The sequence below is a fragment of the Zerene cesonia genome, chromosome Z (genome assembly GCF_012273895.1).
Source record: "Zerene cesonia ecotype Mississippi chromosome Z, Zerene_cesonia_1.1, whole genome shotgun sequence".
NCBI lineage: Eukaryota > Metazoa > Arthropoda > Insecta > Lepidoptera > Pieridae > Zerene > Zerene cesonia.
Genome location: NC_052122.1, coordinates 11,292,836 through 11,315,928, shown reverse-complemented (window position 1 = coordinate 11,315,928; position 23,093 = coordinate 11,292,836). Strand labels below are relative to the sequence as shown.

At 34.5% G+C, this 23,093-nt stretch overlaps 1 protein-coding gene across 2 annotated transcripts; it reads left to right on the top strand.

The window, feature by feature from the left end:
- The first annotated feature begins 297 nt into the window (after nt 1-297).
- Nucleotides 298-21,983, top strand: LOC119835807 (protein male-specific lethal-1-like). Of its 2 annotated transcripts, none has more exons than XM_038360816.1 (11): nt 298-1,139; nt 2,746-2,886; nt 3,081-3,195; nt 3,824-4,001; nt 6,042-6,181; nt 7,356-7,798; nt 8,314-8,431; nt 13,451-13,614; nt 13,847-13,971; nt 15,614-15,817; nt 21,091-21,983. In XM_038360816.1, exons 1-11 carry the CDS (start codon nt 750-752, stop codon nt 21,161-21,163), a joined length of 2,091 nt encoding a protein of 696 aa, XP_038216744.1. In that variant the 5' UTR covers nt 298-749; the 3' UTR covers nt 21,164-21,983. The 2 variants fall into 2 exon arrangements, with proteins under 2 accessions (XP_038216744.1, XP_038216743.1); XM_038360815.1 differs by having other exon boundaries at nt 7,203-7,798.
- The last annotated feature ends 1,110 nt before the right edge of the window (nt 21,984-23,093 follow it).

Genomic DNA, 23,093 nt, shown 5'->3' with positions numbered 1-23,093 from the left:
TAGTTGGATCGTTTAATACTAACCAAGAACATATAATACTATAATATTTCCTGTATGTAAAATAGAGTACCTACTATTCTATGCTATTTCTGTTCTCGACTTAACCGAATAATCAATAAAACCACCAAGACACAAGTTTCGAACGTAACCCTATAACAAACTTGATTTCGAAGCATACCAATACTCGTTTTATTTACTTATACAAGAAACAACTAAATTTAATGTATTTTGTCTATGAAAACTTTAAAAAAATATTGCCACAGTAAAAAATTGCTATTCACTTCCCAAACAAAAGTTACTATAAATTCTGTTGTCTATGGTTGACGCCTTGACGCTAGTGATAGATTTTGTTAAAATTTTTACCTAGACATTTGGTAAACTGCGGTTTTCGTGATGTTTAAATCCTTTTGATGTGATAAAACTGCACACCTACAACTTTGTCTTGATAAAGAGAATATTTAAACCAGAGCAAGCTCTACAAACGATTATTTTAGTACGTCTTTTATAGTTTTACATGTGCGTGAAAGAAATGTCAGTAAAGAAGATTATGAGATACGCAGATTTTTAATTGTTATGACAATGTGATGTTAGAAAAAGGTGTATTCGGTTCGTGCTTTACAAGTTTGTATATATGGCTTTGGGAACGATCAATCTATTGTAATGCTACAGACAGGCGGAGAGTTGGTTAGCTAGGTTTTGACAGCCGGCTGGCTCGTCTGTATTCATTTCGATATTGGCTTCCAATAAAGATGAACAGTCGCAGTAGTGTTAATGAAACAAATTTGGTAAATTTCTCGGCTGAACTGTCATCACTCAATCAACTGGACACAAAGGACGGCTTGCTGAGTTTTCCGTTCGATCATATTTACGCTTGCCATTCTGATGCATCTGATAGACGACCAGCATTGCAACTAGACAAGGAAGTAGAGGTGTCAACGCACTGTGTCGTTGGTGACGAAAAGAATCTCGCTACTCCCTCGGAGTTCCACAAGCTGCAAGACCAATTGAGCGCGTTCGAAAATCAAAACAAACGGTTAAAGGACCTTCTTATATACCACTTGGATCTGATACAACAGCAAAACGAATTGATAACTAAAAGGGACAAACTGTATCAAACATTAAAACAGGAAAATGATGCTGTAAGTGGGGTTTTTGTTTAATTTTTTTTATGCTTGATGAATCAAGGTTAAGTGTCTATTTTGTAAACAAACAAACTAAACTTATACTCATCAATTTCAAATTTGTACATTTGATTTTATTTCGGTTAGTAAATTATCTATTACTAACTTACTCAAGTGATATATGTATAATATATTATAATAATATATAAATTTTTATTAATATTTACCAAAATCAAATTATATAAACAGCCCTTATGGTTGGTTGGAAAAATAATTTTTTTGATATGTATAATTTTATGTATTAGAACAAGGATCTAAGCATTTAAAAGGTGAGCCAAAAACAAGAAAATTGTTTTGAATTTTTTTCTTAAACATACATAAATTATTTATTTTTGAATTACTTATTTTTATATGTAAGCTAGTGGTGATTTTTAGATTCACAGTTGAAAATAAATTTTATGATTTAATCGGAATGTGTGGTCATATGTGGGATGAATGTATAATAGAAATAAATTTGTTTGTTATATCTTTACATTACATCATGCTTGTAATCTTAATTATTTGTTGGATAACTTTTTTGTTTCATTTAAAGATTTCACCGAGTACCCAAATGAGGTTTTATTGTAATTTTTATGTTTTTGTACAAAGTTTAATTCAGGACCTTTATGATAAGCATATCTCAACAGTCTCATCCCAAAAGTTTCAAATTTGTTCCACTCATTAGTGAATTAGTACATTAATTATTAAATTGTCAACATAGAAGGAATAACATTAATTAGTTGTTGAGGGCTTATTAATTGTAATATATTTTTTATTCAGTTAGTGGAATTGTGATTAGTTTTTCGTTATTTTTATGCACGGTTTGGTTTCTCTATTTTTAAATAAATTTATTCATACTGTACATTGAACTTAGTTTTTAACATGGAGTTTTAAATTTAGTAGGTACTTCTTAAAGAAATGTATAATGATGGTATAGTCATCAGTTAGTGAGGAAATAATTATTTTCTCTGCATTTTACATAGCGCCACCTAGTTATAATTCATCACAAACTAAGAGAGGTTACTAAAGACGATAGTTACTCTGCAACTATTTTTATTTTATAACAATGTAACTAATATTGAAAGAGAATTTCTGTTACAGTTTAATTTTACAAATACATATTATCTATATTCAATGAATTTTGTATTTAATAATGTTATATGATGTAATGTTAGTGGTTTATTACTACTCATACTTCGATCATAAGTAATAACTAGGTACCCAATCCTATACAATAATTTACTTCAAACTGCACTAAAATGTGATTGTCATAAATCAAGTCAAAGAAAAAAATCTTATATAAAATCAACCTTATTGGCATTGCTTAAAGGTGCGTTCACGAAACTTACTTACGAAAAGCAATAATTTTTTAAAATGAATTCAACCTTATTCACTTCACTTAAAGTCAGAATAAGAAGGCACATAAATATAAAAGTCTACTTAAATCTCAGATTGAATAAACTTTTTGCTTGGTAATTTTTTGACGATGATTGTGTATCTAGTTTTTATCTTTACTTTACTTGTATATGTCTTGCACTTATAGCAATAAGATCATAGTAGCATTTAAAATTATTCCCTTTTATAGCTAAAGGCGAAATTAATGAGGACAGAGCGTCGTGTGGCCATAAGCCCAAGAACCCAGGCACTTAATGCAGCCTACCACGCTTCAAAACCAACATCCACTGTAACATCTGGATCCGTGAAGAACGAACCAACCACATCTGAGGTAATAATCTGAAGTCTACTATCCAAGGATATAGTATGCATTGTGTGTGAAAAGATTGTTAGTTGATTATTTGCATTTTTTTAAATTTGTTTCACCTTCAGTTAAATACACAACCGCAAGATAATTTAGAAGGGTTTTTTTTTTCTAATTTTTAATTTTTTTTTTGTTTACTTCAACATTGCTCACATTTACAGATTGTACTGAATAGCTTCTCAGAGCTTCTTCTCCCAAGCAACGGGTCCTTGGTGTTGGACCAAACGACACCAATCAAGGAGACATTTGGAATTGCTCGCCTCACTGCAACTCCAGGTAGGTAATGCAGAAGAAAATGTATTTTTGACAAATAGCTGGCCAGCAAGTCCAGATCATTATATTAATTGGCATTAGTTATACGCCTTAATTGTGAGCAATAAATTAAACTTGAAGTGGTGAAGGATAATGGAACTATGAAGAAACTGACACATCTAAGAATCAAAAGTTTGTCAAGGTATGACATCTGCCAACACACACTTGGGCAGCGGCATGGATTATGACTGGAACCCTCTTAGGTGGACTGTGTCTTTGCAATGGGAACTAATATGGGTTGATGATGATGAATATGCCCGAAGTTAATAAATGATACTGATGAATGTGATTAAATCACGAAGATATAAGAATGTCCAAAAACCAAAAGCAGAATTGAGAACAAAAGCTTGACCGCACGACCGTTCAAAGCAGTTGGAGTTGCTTGAGTGATTTGGTGTATCAGTGTATATAAAAGATGTTCAGTATATGCAGTCACAGCTTGAAGCAGTCTATCCTGATAGCATCATTAGGTGGTGTGAGCTGGCCCGAACGGTGCTACATCCTGAGAGGCATATAAGTCGAGTGTTGCCACTGTTATAATTGGTACATAATTATTATTCCATATTTAATAAGTTTTCTTGTTTCGTTTCAGAGCAAATTGCGGCTTACACCAAAGATCCGGATCAGGACACAAAGAAATTACTAAAGACAACTCTGGCCCCAGAGAAAATGATCGACAATAAGCGATCGTTGATTAAGAAGGAGGTGCGCAAGGAGATAAAGGCAGAGTCAGCTCGCTCTGGGGCATTGAGTACTAAGACGGCCAATAGGTATCCTAGAACATTCTATTGGAGTACAAGATAATTACATGCATATTATTATTTTGATATATATTTATTATCATGTGTAGGTGTGTGTTATATTCTAACTCTCAACAGCTGGTTGGATATATCTGGAACTTTGTCTATTTCTTATTCAAGTGAAATTATTTGCTTCCATGTAGTACTATCTATTACTAGCAATATTTTATAGTATTATAGGTATTAGGTAAATGTGATAGGTGATGATTATTGAGAGATCTTTGTAGGCAAGAATATAGTGAGAATCTGGCCTTGGAATATGAATAGCTACATCACTATTCATATTATATGACTGCCAAGTATTTAGCGTTTGGTATCATCGCTTGTGGTAGGGAGCTATTGCGAATTTTTAGTTAGTTTATTTTTAATGTTTATTGTTTGTAACAATCCTTGTATTCATTTGTACTTGCTATGAAATATTGTTTAGAAGGAATGTTCAAGAATGAATTGGTATTCGTAGAGGCATAAGGCATTAGCCTGAGAATGAAGTTTGGGGCATTTTTAAATATATTTGAAAGAACATTAATTCGCATTATCAAAAAATAACATATTATTAATTATTTATTTATGATTTTGCTCCGCGATTGTTATGAGATAGTCCGTGTATTGCTGCAATTTTGTTTTCGACAATTTTGGTGTATTATTTAAACAAAAATATGTGTAAAAAAAAATTAACACACTTATTATAGAAAGAAGGAGTGCAGTATGATATCATTTTTTTTTAATAAAGTTACGTTAAATCAATAACAAAGTCACACACACCACCACGATTTTACAATCACGTGTCAAAAGATGAAAATTTATGAAAATTTGAAATGATGCTGAATCTATTTGTTCAATGTTAATTCGTTTAACGCCATCTTTATTTTAAATACAAACAACATAATGTCAGATACTAACTAACAATTCTGGGATTTAGCAATGGACAAACAGTACAAACTACAATTATTACTATGAATATTAATATTATGTATTAGACTAGTAAAAAATAATCCTACAATGTTATAGCTTAATGCGAAATATTTATATTGAGAGTGTATGTTGCATCTCGCGAAGTCTATTGTATCGATTGTTTATTTTATCCAATGATAGATTGATATTCTTAGCCGATGAGCTTTAAAGGTGAGGCGTTTGTAATGGATTTATTAAATCTGAACGCCCACACAAGATTAATATGTTATTTTGGTATGATATCTGATATATGCTAACAGAGATTGCATAAAATCAATATCTATATCAATCTTCGAATTGCGCCTATGTTATTTCAAGACGATTTTGGTTTAAATAATTTATTTATTCATTAATATGATGTTAGATGATTGTCTCAGTACAGTGGTACAACAAAACAATCGAGGGACCTGGGTTCGATTCCCGGGATTATTAAGCAGTTTGACAAAGCACAGTACAGGATATAATATTCATGCGAGTGACAAACACACACACACACACACAATAATTCGGTCCAGTCTAAGCCTGCCGGTCTTAGTATCTAGATGGCTTATTTTCTAGATGGTAATAGCATTGTACTTGGCGGGTTTTCCAACAGTCTACAGTCAGTCTTCTTATTCAAATACGAAATCCATCTGAGAACAAGAACCTCATGACCGTTGGTGTCAAGACTCATTTAAAAAATACGATTAACTTAGAGAAATATTTTGCATAATAATAACAGTTTGTTTTGTAGGCATTGTCTTTTAGGTCAAATTTCAATACAAAACGTTGTTGCTACTTTCATTATTAATTGGTTTGATGACATATGACGTCACTTAGCGCTAAATCAATCCTGTTCGTAGTTGAATCAGTTTTCGAGAATTCAACTTTCCTTTTCGATGAGCTTTTTTCTTCAGCTCGTTTGTGGCCTAACAACCGCGAAATCTATAAAAATCTATAGGATTGATGTATAGGATTAGGAGGAAATCTATAGCATCTGGTTTGTTACGGTCTCTTGTTTATATATATTCATTTAAACCATACATAAATAGATTAATAATCAATTGGCTTGGTTCACAGCCGCAAGCCGATCCTACAGCGTCTGCAGCGCAACCGGCGCAGGACGTCACCCACCGCGAGCGCGGTTAGCCGGCCGAAGCCGGCCACCAAGCCGGTGGAGACGCCCGCACCCGTGGCCACGCCCGCGCCCGCACCTACATGTAAGTATTGTGTGTACTAGTTGCAGCTCGCGGCGTCACGCGATTTAGGGAGAGGGTGGGGGGTTGTATAGGGACGTGGGAGGGGGGGTATGTAGAAGATCGATAGCTCGGTCCAGTTTTTCAGATGTAGTCCGGGAACTCTACGTATGTAGAAGTAGGATCGTAATTTGCTCAATCTGGTTTCTCACGTGTAGTTAGTTAATGTAGGAGGAATAAGTATGTGATATTCGTATTAGGCAGGAATTCATTCTGCGTTTACGATGTCATCGACGATCATTATTCAATATTCATTTTGTGATATAGGGATGTTGAATGCGAGGTTTCTGTGCATATCATTTTTTTTTCTTTATGTATACAGTGCTTAGTTTTGAATATCTCTACGCATTGCCAATTAGTGTCGCCTGGTGGTTCCATAAGCTACAAGTAGTTTGCCTAACTAGATTCGATCATGCAGAAAATGATGAGATTTAGAGTAGAATGAAGATTGATTGGGTATAGGAATGTTCCGATCCTTCACTCATCGTTCAAAACGTATTGACACTGAGTAATAACTACTGCTTATTTTTTTCTTTTCCATGATATTATTTTATTGCATTCAACAAACGTCATCCATACGTAATAAATGGTATTTTTGCTCCAAGACTTAGAGAAAATCTTTGATGTTATCAGTTTTAAAATAAATTTACGCATATTTATTGAATATTTTCACTTTGGTGGCATCGATACCATAGTTCCATCTAGTCCCATCTAGTTAAGGCTAGTTTTTAGAAATTAGTATTTGTTATAAGTATCTGGTATTTCGAGATTGAAACAAGAAACTAAGCCGTAACTTTCAATACTCTGTAGCTCGATCTAGCAAACATTGCTTACTTGCCCGTAAACAGAAAGAGAGACAAAAGAAATCCTCTTTACTTATATGACGAACGTATAAAATTCTACCACAGAGTACTAGATTGAACCGAAAGCCGTTAAAGCAACTTAATTCACTCAATAACTAAAAAAGAACACAAAACATTTGCAGCGAAATCCTCTACCAGAAGCTTCCAACGGTTCACCGTTAATCGAAAAACGAAAATGATTAACACATACGGCAAGTTGAAGATACCAAAGCGTAATGCGCAATTCACTGGCTCTTTATCTGATAGGCTACAATTAATCGATACTACCCCGACAGGCGAAGATCCGTACCAAATAGGCGAGGCTGAGATGAGAGAACAGTCGCCAATACAAAAACTGATGTTGAAGCCAAACAACAAGAAGAAATCTGGAAAGTTCTACGACATGCAGGACAAGATGAAGAGCCGCTTCTTGTTTAAAGACCCCTCGAAGATCATTATGGACGAGGGCGACTTGGAACTGGTCAAAACTGAGCCAGATATCGATTGGAGGATATACAACAAGAACGACAACTTTGCGTTCTTCAACGAGGGGGAGAATTTGTCCTCATCGCTGCCCTCCTTGGACGCGAATGAGTTCCAAGAGTTGTTCACGTCAGATGTCACTTTGGACAATTTAGATAGCCTGGACAACATAAACACGCTGGATTACACGCCAGTACTGCCCGATAAGTCAAAGAAAAGGGCGGGTAGAACAACCAGCTTGATGGACTTGGCCGAGGTAAGAGCTTTGATAATTGGTGACGGTAGTTGCTAAAGCGGTACCAACCATTGGGCTGTTGCGAATGTGAAGATATTTCGTTTTAGTGTTTGTTTTTGTTTGTCTAATATAAAATAATGTGATTTTTTGGCTTATAATTTGTCATCTTAGCTATGTATTGATGTAATTTTCTAAATAACAAGCTGTTACCTGTTCTTGTGCCTAACATAGATATAGTTTTAATAACGGAATGGACAATCCAACACATTTCCGCTTTCCTGTCCTTCCTTTCTGATCCCACCAAGTATGTGATATAATTCCTAAACCCAAAATAACAATTTACTCCTGTACAATAACATAGACGTTATAGTTTTACCAATACTAACACCGCTGTCTTTACCTCGTAAACTTTTTATCCCGCAAATAGCTGACCTTTAAAGCTATATAAAGCTGCAACTTCAAGTAACAAGCTTCTCGATTTCGACCTTTACCCAGTTGCCATAAAGCAATGAAGTAAACCGCATTACAATTTTTAGGAGGACGAAGAGACGGCCAAAAGAGGAGGTCAAAGCAATCGTGGTAGGAAACGTGCGTTTTCTGCTACTGGGCTAATTAAGCAGACGAAAACACAGGCAAAGGCTAGGGGCACTAAAGGTACTAATAATGTGTTTGATAATGTCGAACATGGTATAAGATGGGATCTGACCATTGTGGCTGCTTCTTGTGGTTTCTTGTATTTAAGGACTTGATGGTGTTCCTTCGAAAGAAATCTACAGGATGTCTGTATCTAAAAAAGAAACTCTTAAGTTTTAAATTGCAATATTGTTTGGGTAACAAAGCAAAACTACATTTAATGCCCTAAATTATTAAAAGGTCAAGGGGCTAAGAGGCTGGGTTCGATTCCCGATCGATAATGTATTTGTGTATTTGGCATCATAGAGAACACACTCAGCGCAATTCTGAGGTATGCGTGAGAGTAAGAGGTTTCAATGGAAGGTTCTGTCCGGGGTGCTGGAAAAAAAAACGATCTGAACTAATTTGTCTTTTCTGGCATCGCTCAGAAAGTCTATAAAACTGATCATCATCAGCCCATACATGTTCTCCCACTGCTGGGACACAGGCCTCTCATGAAGGTTCAGGCCATAATCCACCACGCTGGCCAAGTGCGGGTTGGCACATGTCGTCGAACTTTTGATTCTTGGACATGCCGGTTTCCTTACGGTGTTTCACCGTTTTATCAGTGGTGATGTTATCCACGTGTGCAGATAAATTGAAAAATCAATTTATTTTCTGCACGCTCTCCCGGTCTTGAACCCCGACTTAGCGATTTTGAAGTCCGAGTTTCTCATCACTGAGCCACCACTGCTTTTGTATGTCCACATAAGGACATGAAAGTATTTGTCCCTCTAAGGGCAAATCATTTCACCATTACTTAAAGTTCCATTTGTTTTTTTTTGTTTTGTCTTTCAGCTCGAATGGCACTTGATTATTTTAAGAAAAAGCTAACATTTAAATAAATTTATACATTTAAGTATGTACTTATTATGTATGTAATATGTTATATGTATTTATTGAATTATAAAGAAAATACGTGACATTAATATATAACACAATTATAACATATAAAAGTAAGTAAAATGTACTGGTAATTAAAGCATTCTTTGATTTTGTTTAAAGATCATGTAGAGACAATACAAGGCGATAATTCTAAATTCCTGAAGATATTGTATTAGGTTTCTTATAGAGCAATAGTCATTGTGTGAATTACATCTATTTTCTTATTTATTCAAGAAATGTGGAGTTACTATAATATGATAATGGAATACGATGGGGTCAGTTGTAACCGTATTCATTCTAGGAAAGGAGAGAGAGAAATAAGAAATACATATTATTTAATTCGGCACTCGACAGGTTAACATAGTACATCTTGTATGTATATTTTACTATTATTTAACTATACTATTTATGTATTCTAATACTATTAAATAGAATAATATCGCTAATCTCAAGAATATCAGACCTGGTTCCTGAGTGGTATAGGATATATAATATATATTTACCACGGGTTAAGCCGGGGTGGACCGCTAGTGTTATATATAAGTATTTATATAAAATACATTATTGTAAAACTCATGCATAAGTATTATAATTGTTAACAATTAACCTTTTTTAGTATTAATTATTATGTGTAAATATTAATATGTAATATTTCTCTTTATTCGTATTTGTAAAATGTCAAATAACATATTAAGTATACAGTTTATGTATTATTCAGTATATCGGTATATAAATTGAATGTATTATATTATAATTCGTTTGGTATATTTTTGTGGATATACGGAATGACATAATCGGCAATTATTCAATGGAAAATATTGATTGTAGTATATTTATCTATTTGACCGCCTCCTTGGTACAGTGGTTAACGCGTGAGCGTAGAACCGAGGGGTCCTGGGTTCGATTCCCGGTGGGGACGCACAAAAAAAAAAAAAAATGTCTCGGTCTGGCAGGACACAGAAGGCTGATCACCTACTTGTCCATAAAGAAAATCGATCAGTGAAACAGATGTATATCATCTGCCCCATACCCCACTAGGGGACACGGGACTTCACTTATATTTATCTATTCCTTTCTATAATTTATTTTTTATTCTGATTATTATTGATTAATTATAGCTCAGATATGTAAATTAATAAAAAAATTATAACCCGTGTTTTTACGGGTTTAACATGCGACCGACTGCATCAAAATGGGTAATTAACATAACAAGGGTCTCCGGCGTTCCTACAAAGGGGGGTACTACACACATGTATACAAACCGACACACCATATTCCATAATGGAATCAAATGACACCATGAATTGAAAACCCACGGAGCTAAGGAAATAACATCATCAAATTGAACACCTTCATTTTTTGAGTTTTTTTTTTAATAGCAGAGCAAGCAAAGGAGCAGATAGGCCACCTGATGCTAAGTGGTCACCACCGCCCATAAACACGTGTAACACTAGAGGTGTAACGGCTTTTTGACGGCCTTTCATTGACATAGAAGCTCTTTTCTTCGTTATATAAGTTTTATTCAGTGACATATACGAGTTAATCGGTTAAAGATATATTTTTACTTAATACACATTTTTTTTAATATCGTTATAAAGGTATTGTTTAGGCAGAATATAATAGCTTTAAACTCGTATGTTTAAAAATATGATGGTACAAAGTTACTTATAGTTTACTATAAAAGAAATGCCTTGTCTGTAGATACTTTTCATTTAAGTACACGTATTTATATTGGTATATTATCTCTCTTATTATATATACCAAGATGCCAGCAAAAGTCTGTGGCTTTTCTAATGAAATTAAAAATGGTATATTAAAGATATAGGTAATTTTTCTGTATATATTCAACCAATTTACAATGGATTTAGTCGTTTGAGAATAAGATTAGCATAAATAATATCACAGATATATAATATACCAACACAGTACAAATTTTCAGATTTATAATATTACAAAAGAAAACACTACATTTTATAATATTTCATGATATTATGATAGTTAGGATCCGCTAATCTGAACAAATAACTAGCTGTTCGCTCCGGCTTTGCCTGTGGTACATAATAGCCTATACTCAATGAAGATTCATCTTTCTAATGATGAATAAATTTTGAAACCGTCGATTATGTTACGAGTGCTGTTATAGGCTGTAGATACCACGGGCAATGCCGGGGCGAAACGCTAGTTGTTACATACTAGTGCGTATTAAGATAATAATAATAAAGTAAATGTGTGACTAATTAATAGATAAATGTATACATAAACGTAATTATGAATAGTTAATTAAAAACGTACTACTATATATTCAGAAGAGATGTTTTCACGCTATTAAGTAAATATGTTTAAAGTCCACAATAAAATGAATACATAGTTTAATGCCATCCAATATTCATTAAATTATATATACTTTCATATTTTATACGATAAATTACAAGATTATAAGAGAACCAGGGTAATAAATGTACTTTATAACGAAATAAATATTTGCCAAAGAAGAGTGTGATTCGGTTTCAACTAGGCAAATGTGTTGTAGGTTGACCAAATTTAAACGTTAGAGACTGACTAGTAGGTATATACTATAACATAACGATTGAATTTTAGACAGGAATAATAAAATAGAAGCATACGATTAATAAGGCTTAGATAATAATAAGAAGATTAATTATTATTTGCATTTATAAATTATTATTCATTTGCATTTGCTATGGGACGATTTTATTATTTTACTATTCTGTTACTATGCGTTCTGTGCGTTGAGTGAAGGAACTGTAGTCTCTACAGGAGATTTATGTGTGTGCAGTCTCATCATATGTGAATGTCTATGTGTGTCTGTATGTATATGCGTATACATGTGTGTATGTCTGCGTGTGAATGTGTGTAATACATGTCTTAAATTCTATGCTTCTAAATTTGGGTTACAATAAATAAATTGTTTACTGAAGGGATGTGAGATTGACATATGAAATTTGTATCACCATTTCACTGAATAGTAACCATTCCGTCACTAGCGCTCGTAGGGTGTCGTCAGTCGTCCTTTTTTATTTATCTTTATATTTAAATTACGAAGGCTGGTTGGATGGTTGAGAGATGATGATAAATGATGGATATAATTTCGTTAATATTTACACAAACGGTTCAGAATCATGTCAGGTGATAGTTTCATACGAATGAACATTGGACACCTATAATAGATATTTTTTTAATGTTTGAAAGAATGTATGAATGTTTCTTACTTTTTCGCACAGATACAGCTGATGGGATCTGTATGAATTTGTCTGCAGAAATTAACTATAGACTAGATTAGCGCATAGGCTTCTAACCTGGGCACCACGCTTGTGACGCCGCGGACTTATAACTAGAATATCGATTATTGTAATGTCATTCAAATTATACATTCAATTTTAACTCAAGTTAAGAAATTATTTGAAATTGATTTTGTCTGTAATTAGATTTTCAAAAGACCTTCAACTTTTATCTAACACCAAATTATGATAAAATGATCGGTGGTCTGCCTTTGTCGGTGATCATTGTCCAGCAAATGAAGTCTAGTCTTTAGTCTACTTATTTTCAAATGTAGCATTAATTTCGGACATTCATTCATTAATTTGTATATATATTAGCAAAAACACAATTGTTATAACATGTGTATAAAATAAAGCAAAACGTTGGCTAAATAGAGAAACATTAATTCGTACAGTTCTCACCAAACTTCAAGTCTCTCCGCTCTCTGCTCTGAAGTTGATGCGATTGGCGTACGTACATAATTTTATTTAAGGAAGTATTGCATTAAGAACAGTTTTACATAAAGAATACAAAGTGATGATTGGTATTTGCTTAATATTTAAGGAGGGACAACTTTGCAATCAGGCAGCGTCTCTCAGTAACTTCAGAGCGAACTGGAAGTTTTGCGCGAACTGTAACTGTGTGCACGGCATAAACTGAAAGAAGATTCTGGAGGCCCATATCGTATTCCTATTTAACGTCGGCAATCTGTTTGTAGAGTCGTAAGGTCTATCGACCATTCTTCCAAATGTGCATGGGCGGGGGTAGCGCTTACCATCCAACAGCTCCATTGCCGACTATGAAATAAAAAAATCTAAAGTTATTTCTTGCTTCCAGCGCCACTGCGCGGCAAGAAGACTCCACCTCCCGGTATCACGACGAACTCACCGTACAACACCGTAATCGGTGACCCGGACCTCACCTGGTACTTGGGCCTGGACTCGGATGTGAAACTCGACGACATCGACCCCTTGCTTGGCACTGAAATGGACTCGGTTGAGGTATTTTTTGGGTTGTTTACGATCGGTTTTGGGGGGTGTTGTTGGGCTGAGCTGGCTCAGCAGGGTTTTTCGAGTCACATAATTTTTCCGTCCTTTGTTAGTTCTATAGTATACTTCTAAGATAAAATTTGAAAAATTTACAAGAAAAGTACCATCCAAGCGGAGCCGGGGCGATCAGTAGGGATTAATTTCAATTGTACACACAGCTAACACAGCAAACGTCTCTTTACAGGTACCGCGTTGGCGCGAGAAACCATTCGTAAGTTGTTACACGTTGGAGGGAACTGAGAATGTGAATGAGAAGGCTTTTGAGAAACGTCACACTAAACTCGAAGCCGAAGAGCGCCGCCAGCTGAGGTGATATATGCTCTTACCTCCTTTGGTAGTGCGGTAGGAGATGGGAGGAGGGCTAGGGGGGGGGGGGGGACTGGGTTCGACTCCCGGTTTTTTTTTTCGGTTTATGGAACGATTAATACATTTAGATTAGTATCGAAAGTTGGTTTGATGTCGTTGTCATTATGTCGTAATATCAACTGACTTTAACCACTTATGGATGGGTCTCATCCTGTTTGATAAATGTCGAGGGGCGCTAATAGACGATACTATACAACTATGAATAGAAGAGTTATTAACAAATTTTTTATATGACATGAAAGTTGTGAATTCAAACACCGTTAACTACAGAACAGTCGGCGACAGCTGATTGTGCATCTTATATCAAACATGTTTAAGTTCAATTTTAAATGGATCAAATGCTATCATTAAATTTATATTTGTTTTGAATACATCCATCCTCATGTGTTAGTATAAATGTTTAGATTTGTTCTGTGAATACGTTTGTTGTTTTATCCTTAAACACAAGATCGCTTCAAGCTTTTTACTCTATACCTTATTCAAATCTTTTTTTTTAATTATGAAATGGAATAAATATATGGAATAATTTACTCGCAAATGTGCCGTTTCCGGTTCCCGGTTTCCGGAATTCGAAATTTGAAATGTATTTTAATAAAAATAGTATAATTACCATAAAGTTTTAATTGCGTTTACGTTACTTTTTCTCCGTTGATTCTGACTTAATATCATTGTATCTCTTACAAATAAAGGGCTAGTATATTTTTCGTGATCTGATATAAGGTAAGGGGCAAACATATTCACAAAACTTAAATGTTTTATGTGTCCATTCCACTATGAAGTCTCACGATTTCCCTTCTTTCCAATACTCATCAAAAACTAGGGCTCAGATATCATTACAGGCATCATCTAGTTCACAATTCATTAGTATAGCGAATTGCATATTCAATGTGTTCTAGTTTTATTTGTGTGTGTTTTTCCTATTGTTAGTTTAGATATATCTTCTGTCACGTTCCATTACTATGTTCCTCTTAACTTTACTATTTACAAGCTATATTTATAAACGGATAAAGGTGTGCTATATTCATACTACAATAGAAGGCGGAGTTAATACATTTTCGTATTAAATTATCAAATGCCGTCGTTATATATTACGATGATTTCAATGACATAAATATTCCCCATAAATTAATTCATATACATAGAATTTAAACTATATTCGAGTACTAGCATCTCATCGTAGATGCGTTTACAAAATAAATTAAATAATGGCAATTTATAAATTTAATTAGGAAATTAATGAGTCTTAACAGCCCTAGAACAAGTTATAAATATAGTAGGACACGTAGATTCATATTATGTTATTCAGCAATAGGTACATCGGAGATACGTGTACGATATAATACTAATAAATATTATCCCGAAAGAACTCCAAAGTCCACTTCGAAAAAAATCCCAAACATCAGTTCCCAAAGAGCAGACAATAAACCCCAAATGCAATTTTGTATGACACACGCACGGGAGATACTCGTTTAATAATAACAATGATAATTCGAGGATCCCCAAAGTCCGAAGGGCACTTCGTAAACAAGTTCCCCAACAAATGTCCCCTAACAGAGCGAACAGTAAAGGCGAAATACAATTTTAGATGGCACATGCGCCGGATAAGGGAACAGCGTCACATGGAACGGTTAAGGCAACGGCACAGGGACGCGTGGTCCAGCTCGCCCGTGTCTGCGCCCTCCGTGTACACGGTGTGGCCGCGGCCGCAGCGGGACATGAGCGAGCTGCAGATCGCGATAAACCTGCCCGTTGGCTCGTTTGGGGAGGACGTGCCAGACTTGCCCAATGCGTAAGTCGCGGCGAATGTATGGGCACTAACGTTCTGGAATACTCCTCAGCCGCGCTACTAGATTGGGCGTTTATTTCGGGCAGTCACGGTACTAGATGGGGCGTTAACTAGGGGCAGCCGCGCTACTAGATGTGGCGTTAACTAGGGGCAGCCGCGGTGCTAGATAAGGCGTTAACTATGGGCAGCCGCGTTACTAGATTAGGATATAACTGGGGGCAGGCAGGTCGTACTAGATGAGGTGTTAACTGGGGGCTGCCGCGGTACCTACTAGATTAGAAGTTATCTGGGGGCAGCCGCAGTTTTAGATTGAACGCTAACAAGTGCAGCTGCGGTACTAGATTGGCCATTAACTAGGAGCGGCCGCGGTGGCTATAAGATTAGCCATGTTACTAAAATAAGCATTTGTTATGGGCGGCTCCCAGTGTAATATTTTATATTATTTGGGTTGTATGGGTGGCCGGTTTAGTAGGACAATACACGAAAAGCACTTGAAGCAAGACGTGGCTGAGGCTGAGGATTGTGTTTCGCTGATAGAATTTGATTGCTTTAAACAATTAAACGTTTATTGTGTGTTGATACGGAAATAGAAACTGAGGTTGATGTAAATGAGGAATAGTTAGTGCTCAGATATTCGTTCCACTTTTATTAACTATCATTAATGGTTTAGTTTCTCTAATGCCGGAAGCCTAGATCCAGTTCTTTTTCAAGGTAAAGTGTATTCGTTAATAAAAATAAGAATTCGGGAATGATACACATGGTCGATCGACATGGTCTAAGGTAAAAAATTAAATTTAGGGCGAATGCGGAAATGCTGAAATTTCTTCGCAAAATATAAAGGTAACAATACATGTTTACAAAGCAAAGCAAAACTCGATCTCAATTGGGCTTTGAAAGCATGGGTTAATATATCTACTTGAGAATCGCTTCCAGACATGTGGGTATGTATATGCAGAAAGAAAGAAATAAAATGATATTAAAATAAAGAAGTACAGATAGAAATATATTTTTAATAAATTTAAACCTCGTCCATATAAGGCGTCCATTATAACTAAGAAACAAATAATAGATCTGTATATTGTATTATTATTTAACCCCATCTATCACGTTACTAAGTAAGCTAGTAATAAAGGCGAAAAACGCTACAAAATCGCATGATGCGCCCGAACTTAAACGAGCGGTATCGTTCCAAATTCAAATATCCCGCCATTTTTTAAACGCTGTCTTGTGGGTTTTCTTGTGGGGATTTTCAAAGATGTCGACAGATGTCGTTGAATCTAACGGAAAGTTTGTACTCGGTAAAATAGAGTACAGCACTGTGCGTGTCTTAGGTAGGGACCTATTTTTAATCAATTCCTAATATCGTCCTATAAACTCGAATCATTATATTTCACCTTGTGCCGCATGAAACTGACTCCCTTGTTGTGTGTGATATGGAAAACGATGAGTTTTATTCGCTATAAAAATGACTGGTGCAAAAAAAATCGTAAATTCTCGTTTTCTGTGTGTGCTTCTATTTATTTAGTAATCGTGTGTTTAGACGTACAAACGTTTTCCGTATCATATTTGCTCTTCACCTGAAATATTGTATTTCATCTAATTGCACTGCATGATATTAATCTTATAACCTGTGAAGTCCCATGTGATATAGAAAACGGAGTGTTATACGCTATAAGAAAAGAAATGCTCGAGAAAATTCCCTAAAACACCTATTTTTCTATGTAAATATCGATATTGCAATGTATTGAGAAGTAATGCGTTTTCTATATCACACTACCGTATACAAAATTGTTATATTTCGTTACTATGTACTGCATGAAGCCTTGAACCTTAATTCCATGTTACATATGTTATGGGAAAAAATCGACAGTTCCATTTTTTTTTCTAGATATATGTGTTTTACAGACGATAAACGTTACGTTACCGAAAAAAATCGCAAAAATCGGAAAAGTGCTCGTTTTGAAGGTTTAGTTACACTCCGACACGAGAATTTGATATACTAAAATATGTGTTGGTTGTAAATAAAATTCCCATATCACATTGTATATTTCACCGCCTTTTCATACTACCATAACACTAAACACTGTGCTTGAAAGTGCTTCACATTTTCTTCTCGCACTAAATTAAAATTCATTTTATGCATGATATTATTTCGTCTCAACATACAGATAAAAAATTTGACACATATTTTGTTATATTTTTACGTTTTATGATTGTTTACGCAATTCCTATGAATCATTGAAATGTATTTTCCACCGACAGGTACATGTATACGAGTATATAACTAAAAAATAATTTTCTAACGGTAAATTCGGCGCAGGCGCATGTGTTTGTACTCACAACTATTAACGATATTTTTTACATTTTTAGCTGTAATTAGGCTTGAGCTAGCTCTATTTAGGTATTTATACGTGTGATTTTATATTTTAACACATATTATATGCGTAGAAAACTAGACATATACAACTAAAAAGGGTCGCAATATGTTATGCCTATTCGAAATATATATTTTTATATTACATTATTTATTAAGTTATTTTTCATGAATTTATTGTGAAACAGTATATTATGTTACTTAGGGTTTATTTGCATAAATAAGTATGAATTTCAACAGCGGTTGAATACAATAGGCATATTATTTCTCATATTAAATGTACAGTATAAATATCATTATGTGATAAAAAACCAACTTCCGAGTCCTTAAATTTGATAAAATTTCGGATGCAACTTTAAATTGTGTATTTTGGAAAAAGACGCGTTATTGTGGCCCTTATTAGCTTCGTATTATAAATTCATTTTAGATGGCTACCTGACCATTTTAAAGTTACATATAGAAAATTATATTTTCTTAAATAATAGGATGTAAATATCCATAATATTTTCTTAGAGCATTTTAAGCATACGTCATTCAATTTATTTATGAAGTGGGCAGTTATAATGCTTGCTCATAAATAATAATAACATACGAAATACATAGTATAAAAATTTTGCAAGCTAAATAGGAAATAGTGAGTATGGTCAGCAAAGAAAGTAATATTTATATGATATATACGATATAAACATATTTTTATATTGTGTATTATAGTCTATTTAAATTTATTAGCAATATCCCTGATTACAATGGTAAATTGTGATTTTGAATTTAACGAACAAACGATTCTTATTTTGTCTTTCGTTGCTGATTGTACTCGCTCATTAAATGCCATCTCGTTCAATTGTGTCTATTCTTAATAATACGAATATTTTTTTGACGTTCACAGAGATAATTGACTAATTCTTCACTATTTTTAAATTTGAGTGAAGAGTGTTTTTACATTTACTGAATTTCTATAATGTAATGATTTTTTCATTTAAGTAGACACTAATTGTTCATAGCTAGATTTGTAAATGGAATAATTTCTATAAGTCATTATTGTTTATAAAGAAATTGATCAGTTTATACAACGATAGACGCAATATAACTTGATGTGCACTTTTAGATTTACTAACATCTTAAACTTCATATAGTAAACGATTTGTCATTGCAGCGATTACAGCGAAACCCTTGATACAATAGCCGATAATCTGTAAAGAGTTAATCAAGAGAGTTTTGTTTAAGTATTTTCTTTTAGTACTAATACATCTCGTAAGTACATACTATTAATCAAATTTTGCATGATGCACTGAAAGTTGTCGCATTAAATGATTGTCGCAATTTTCATTATGTTTTATAATAAGGATTGTTCTATGTAAGACAGAGATGAAAGATGCGGTGATGTACAACGTCTTTGTCTGGCAGCGTTATAATGCCTGTGTTAAATTTTCAAAGAGCAATGTTGTTTTGTATTTGAAACTTACGTAAACGTAATATACGATAACTTACGTTGACGTATCGTATTACGTATCTGTGATATCGAATGATGGAAAAAACGAGAAAGTTTATTTTAATTTGTAAATTTCACTGTACCATTTCTTTAGCAGTGTGCATACATGCTATTAAGAACGGAGCAGTTATCTTTTAAAACAACTTTCATCAGAATTTTTTTATGTAAGTAATAGCCAAGTGGGCAACGAGTTGTTGGCTCGTGTTATAGTAAGCGCCCTCCGCCCATGAAGGATGCAACATTTGCATAGATAGCCTCTGTAAATGCGTCGCTTGCTTTTAAATTGTTGGGATAAAAGACTGACGATGGCAATGACGGAACGGACTAGGAAGTGTGAGGATATGGACAGTTTTTAGTTTCCCTACTCGCCGTACGCAAAACAATAACATTATCATGCTTTCACGCCGATCTTTTGTGATGTGTGGCCTTCCCAGGTGCGAGCAGAATAAAATTGTTGGTTGATGATCGAAACATTATCCACTCTGTGATTAAATTTAACAGTGATATTAGGTTACATATTAATTATTAGGTTGGACTATGGTATTTGCACGTAGCACGTTAATATAGACACTTCCACGATTATAGAGAATTGCATGTTTATTGCTTTGTATATTAATAGCCATAGGTAGTTATTTTAATTTTATCGGCTCAGGTGTTCGTTTTGATATGTATTGGAGTTAGAAATGCGAGTGCAATACCTTTTATGTTATTGCTAGTTAGACAGAGCTTAGGTTTCGTTTAATTTATAAAAAAAATCATTGGATATTATTAGTGAAACAGTACATAGAGATTTATGGGCGGGAATATAGGCAATTCTCACTTCACTAGAGTCATAATCTTATAAGAATCTCAAGTAATGTTGTGTTGATAATACTTTTCTGATCTTCTGTGAACACAAAGCTTCGCAAATTTCAATAAATTTGATGCAATCTCAATAGTTTGCATCAAGTAGGTTCGCATTTTAATAACGCCTTGATGGATGTATACTAAAGGTAAGTCGTAGACTAAATGTAATACGTTATGGTTAAAGTATCATCATATTAATGAAAATGACAGTTCTCAGTTTAAAAGCAGTCGCCGGCTCTGACAACGGTACGTATGATGAATTTGTTTGTATTTAGTTACGATGCAATATATAATCTAAGAAATGACGACTCAAAGGTAAGAATACGTATAGTTGTGATGTTTTAAATTATGTTACATTACTTTATGTATAAATGGAATTAAATGGTGTATGTTATATTTTATTAAGGCTTTCAATGTTGAATGTGTATATTGTAATTTTATTTGTATCACAAAATTATCTGAAGGAAGAAATTTTATCACATTTTGGGATACGTGTGTAGCCAGAGTATGTATGTAACACGATCCTCGCTTATCAGGCTGCGTCTAATTATCGCTGTCTCTTTCCAGCACATTCAAGTTGCCATGGGTGCGAACATCAAAGGCATTGAAACGCTCCAAAAGATCTAAAACCCTGCACTAAGCACATGAAGGATATACTTCAGTCAAGACATCACAAGGCACAACCCCGTGCAGGCTCCGACACAGCGCCGTAGGAATAGAAAAGTGGTATTAGATGCGGGTAGGATAAATACAGTATGATCGAACTACCCCCATTATACGGCCTTGTATGGAGATTCGCTGATAAACAGCTTTGATTTGTAGTTTGACGTTCTTGTGATTTAAAGTTATGAATTTTTTGGCCATGACAGTTTTTAGTTTTGACTACAAAATTCATTTTTTTTTTAGTTTTTCTGTCTAATTTTTCACAAGAACTGGTGATTTTTTTACGGATATGGTTATTGATAGGGTAGATAATAGAATGTGGAAGATATACGCATTCTATTTGAATACAAACGTTAGGTACCATCCATGAAATGAAGGAACGTGAACGGAATTCAAAATTCAATACAGGACTTGAAAGCTTAAATATGACCCGCTATGTTCTTAGTGTGAAATACTAAGAAAATCGCGTCATTTTCCTTTTTTCTACACATAACACCTACTGACCAAGGTACGAAGTCACACAGAGTTAGATCACACTTGAATAAACTTTGAACGGCCAGGTGGGACTGACGTTGGACGTGTACGCTAGTGGGTCCGTGAAAATTGAGAGGCCACATAATACACAGACGAAACTTTTACTATTTGACTAGTGAATGAGCTGGTTTTATTTTCATTTTCGTGAAATTAGCTTTAAAGTAGTTTATAATATGGTTTAAATTCAGTCGATTAGATTCGGGATTTTTTTTTTCATCATCATCATCATCATCATTATCATCAGCCCATATATGTTCCCACTGCTGGGACACAGGCCTCCTATGAGGGTTCGGGCCATAATCCACCACGCTGGCCAAGTGCGGGTTGGCAGATGTCACATGTCGTCGAACTTTTAATTCATGGACATGCCGGTTTCCTCACGATGTTTTCCTTCACCGTTTAAGCAGTGGTGATGCTATCCACATGCACAGATAAATTGAAAAATCAATTTATTTCCTGCACGCTCGCCCGGTCTCGAACCCCGACTTATAGATTTTGAAGTCCGAGTTTCTCACCACTGAGCCACCACTGCTTATAATAGATTTTTTTTTTACCGATTCTTTATTATTCGCTTAAGGATGTATGTTTATTTGATTGTGTGTTGAAAACGTTATACTACAAAATTTATACAATATAATAAATCTCTAAAGTACCTCTTGGTCTAGGTGGTATTGGCGCATGGATAACCGAAACCTAATCCAACTCACCTCGATTTTTTACCTAGTCTTCTTCCAATTGCTCTACTAGTGATATTAATGCTTGTTTTGGCATTGGCAACCCAGTGCCATATTGCTTTAACCGAAATTTGTTTGATCAAATCCGAAGTATTGTTATATTCCAGCCGAAATTTTTTGTCAATTAGTGCATTGGAATGTTACATTTTAAAGGTCTTAGCGTGCGTTACTCAGAGGATGTAATTTGTTTTATGGATGTGGGGGGAGGGGGTTTTTTAGTGGCTTAACATAAAATTTGTGGTGTCGCCGCTTTTTCTCGCGTTATCTCCAAAAAAACAAACCTACAGAAACTTACTTATTATAGTGTAATACATCCAAACAATTTTTTTAATATTAGATTCTTATGAAATAAACTTCTCTTTGTTTAAAACAGCTTAATTTTTATTTTATTGAAAAAGTTGTAGACAATTCAATTTGCTACGGATTTTGTTTTGTGTTTTTATCTGTAGAATTGCTAGTTTAGGAAATAAAGTGTGAAACATAATAAACCCCCTAAGCAACTAATAAATCCCCTCCCCCCCACATCGATCAAACAAATTGCATCCTCTGAGAAACCCACGCTAAAACCTTTAAAATGTAACATTTCAATGGACTAATTGACAAATAATTTTCGGCTGAAATATAACAATATTTCGGATA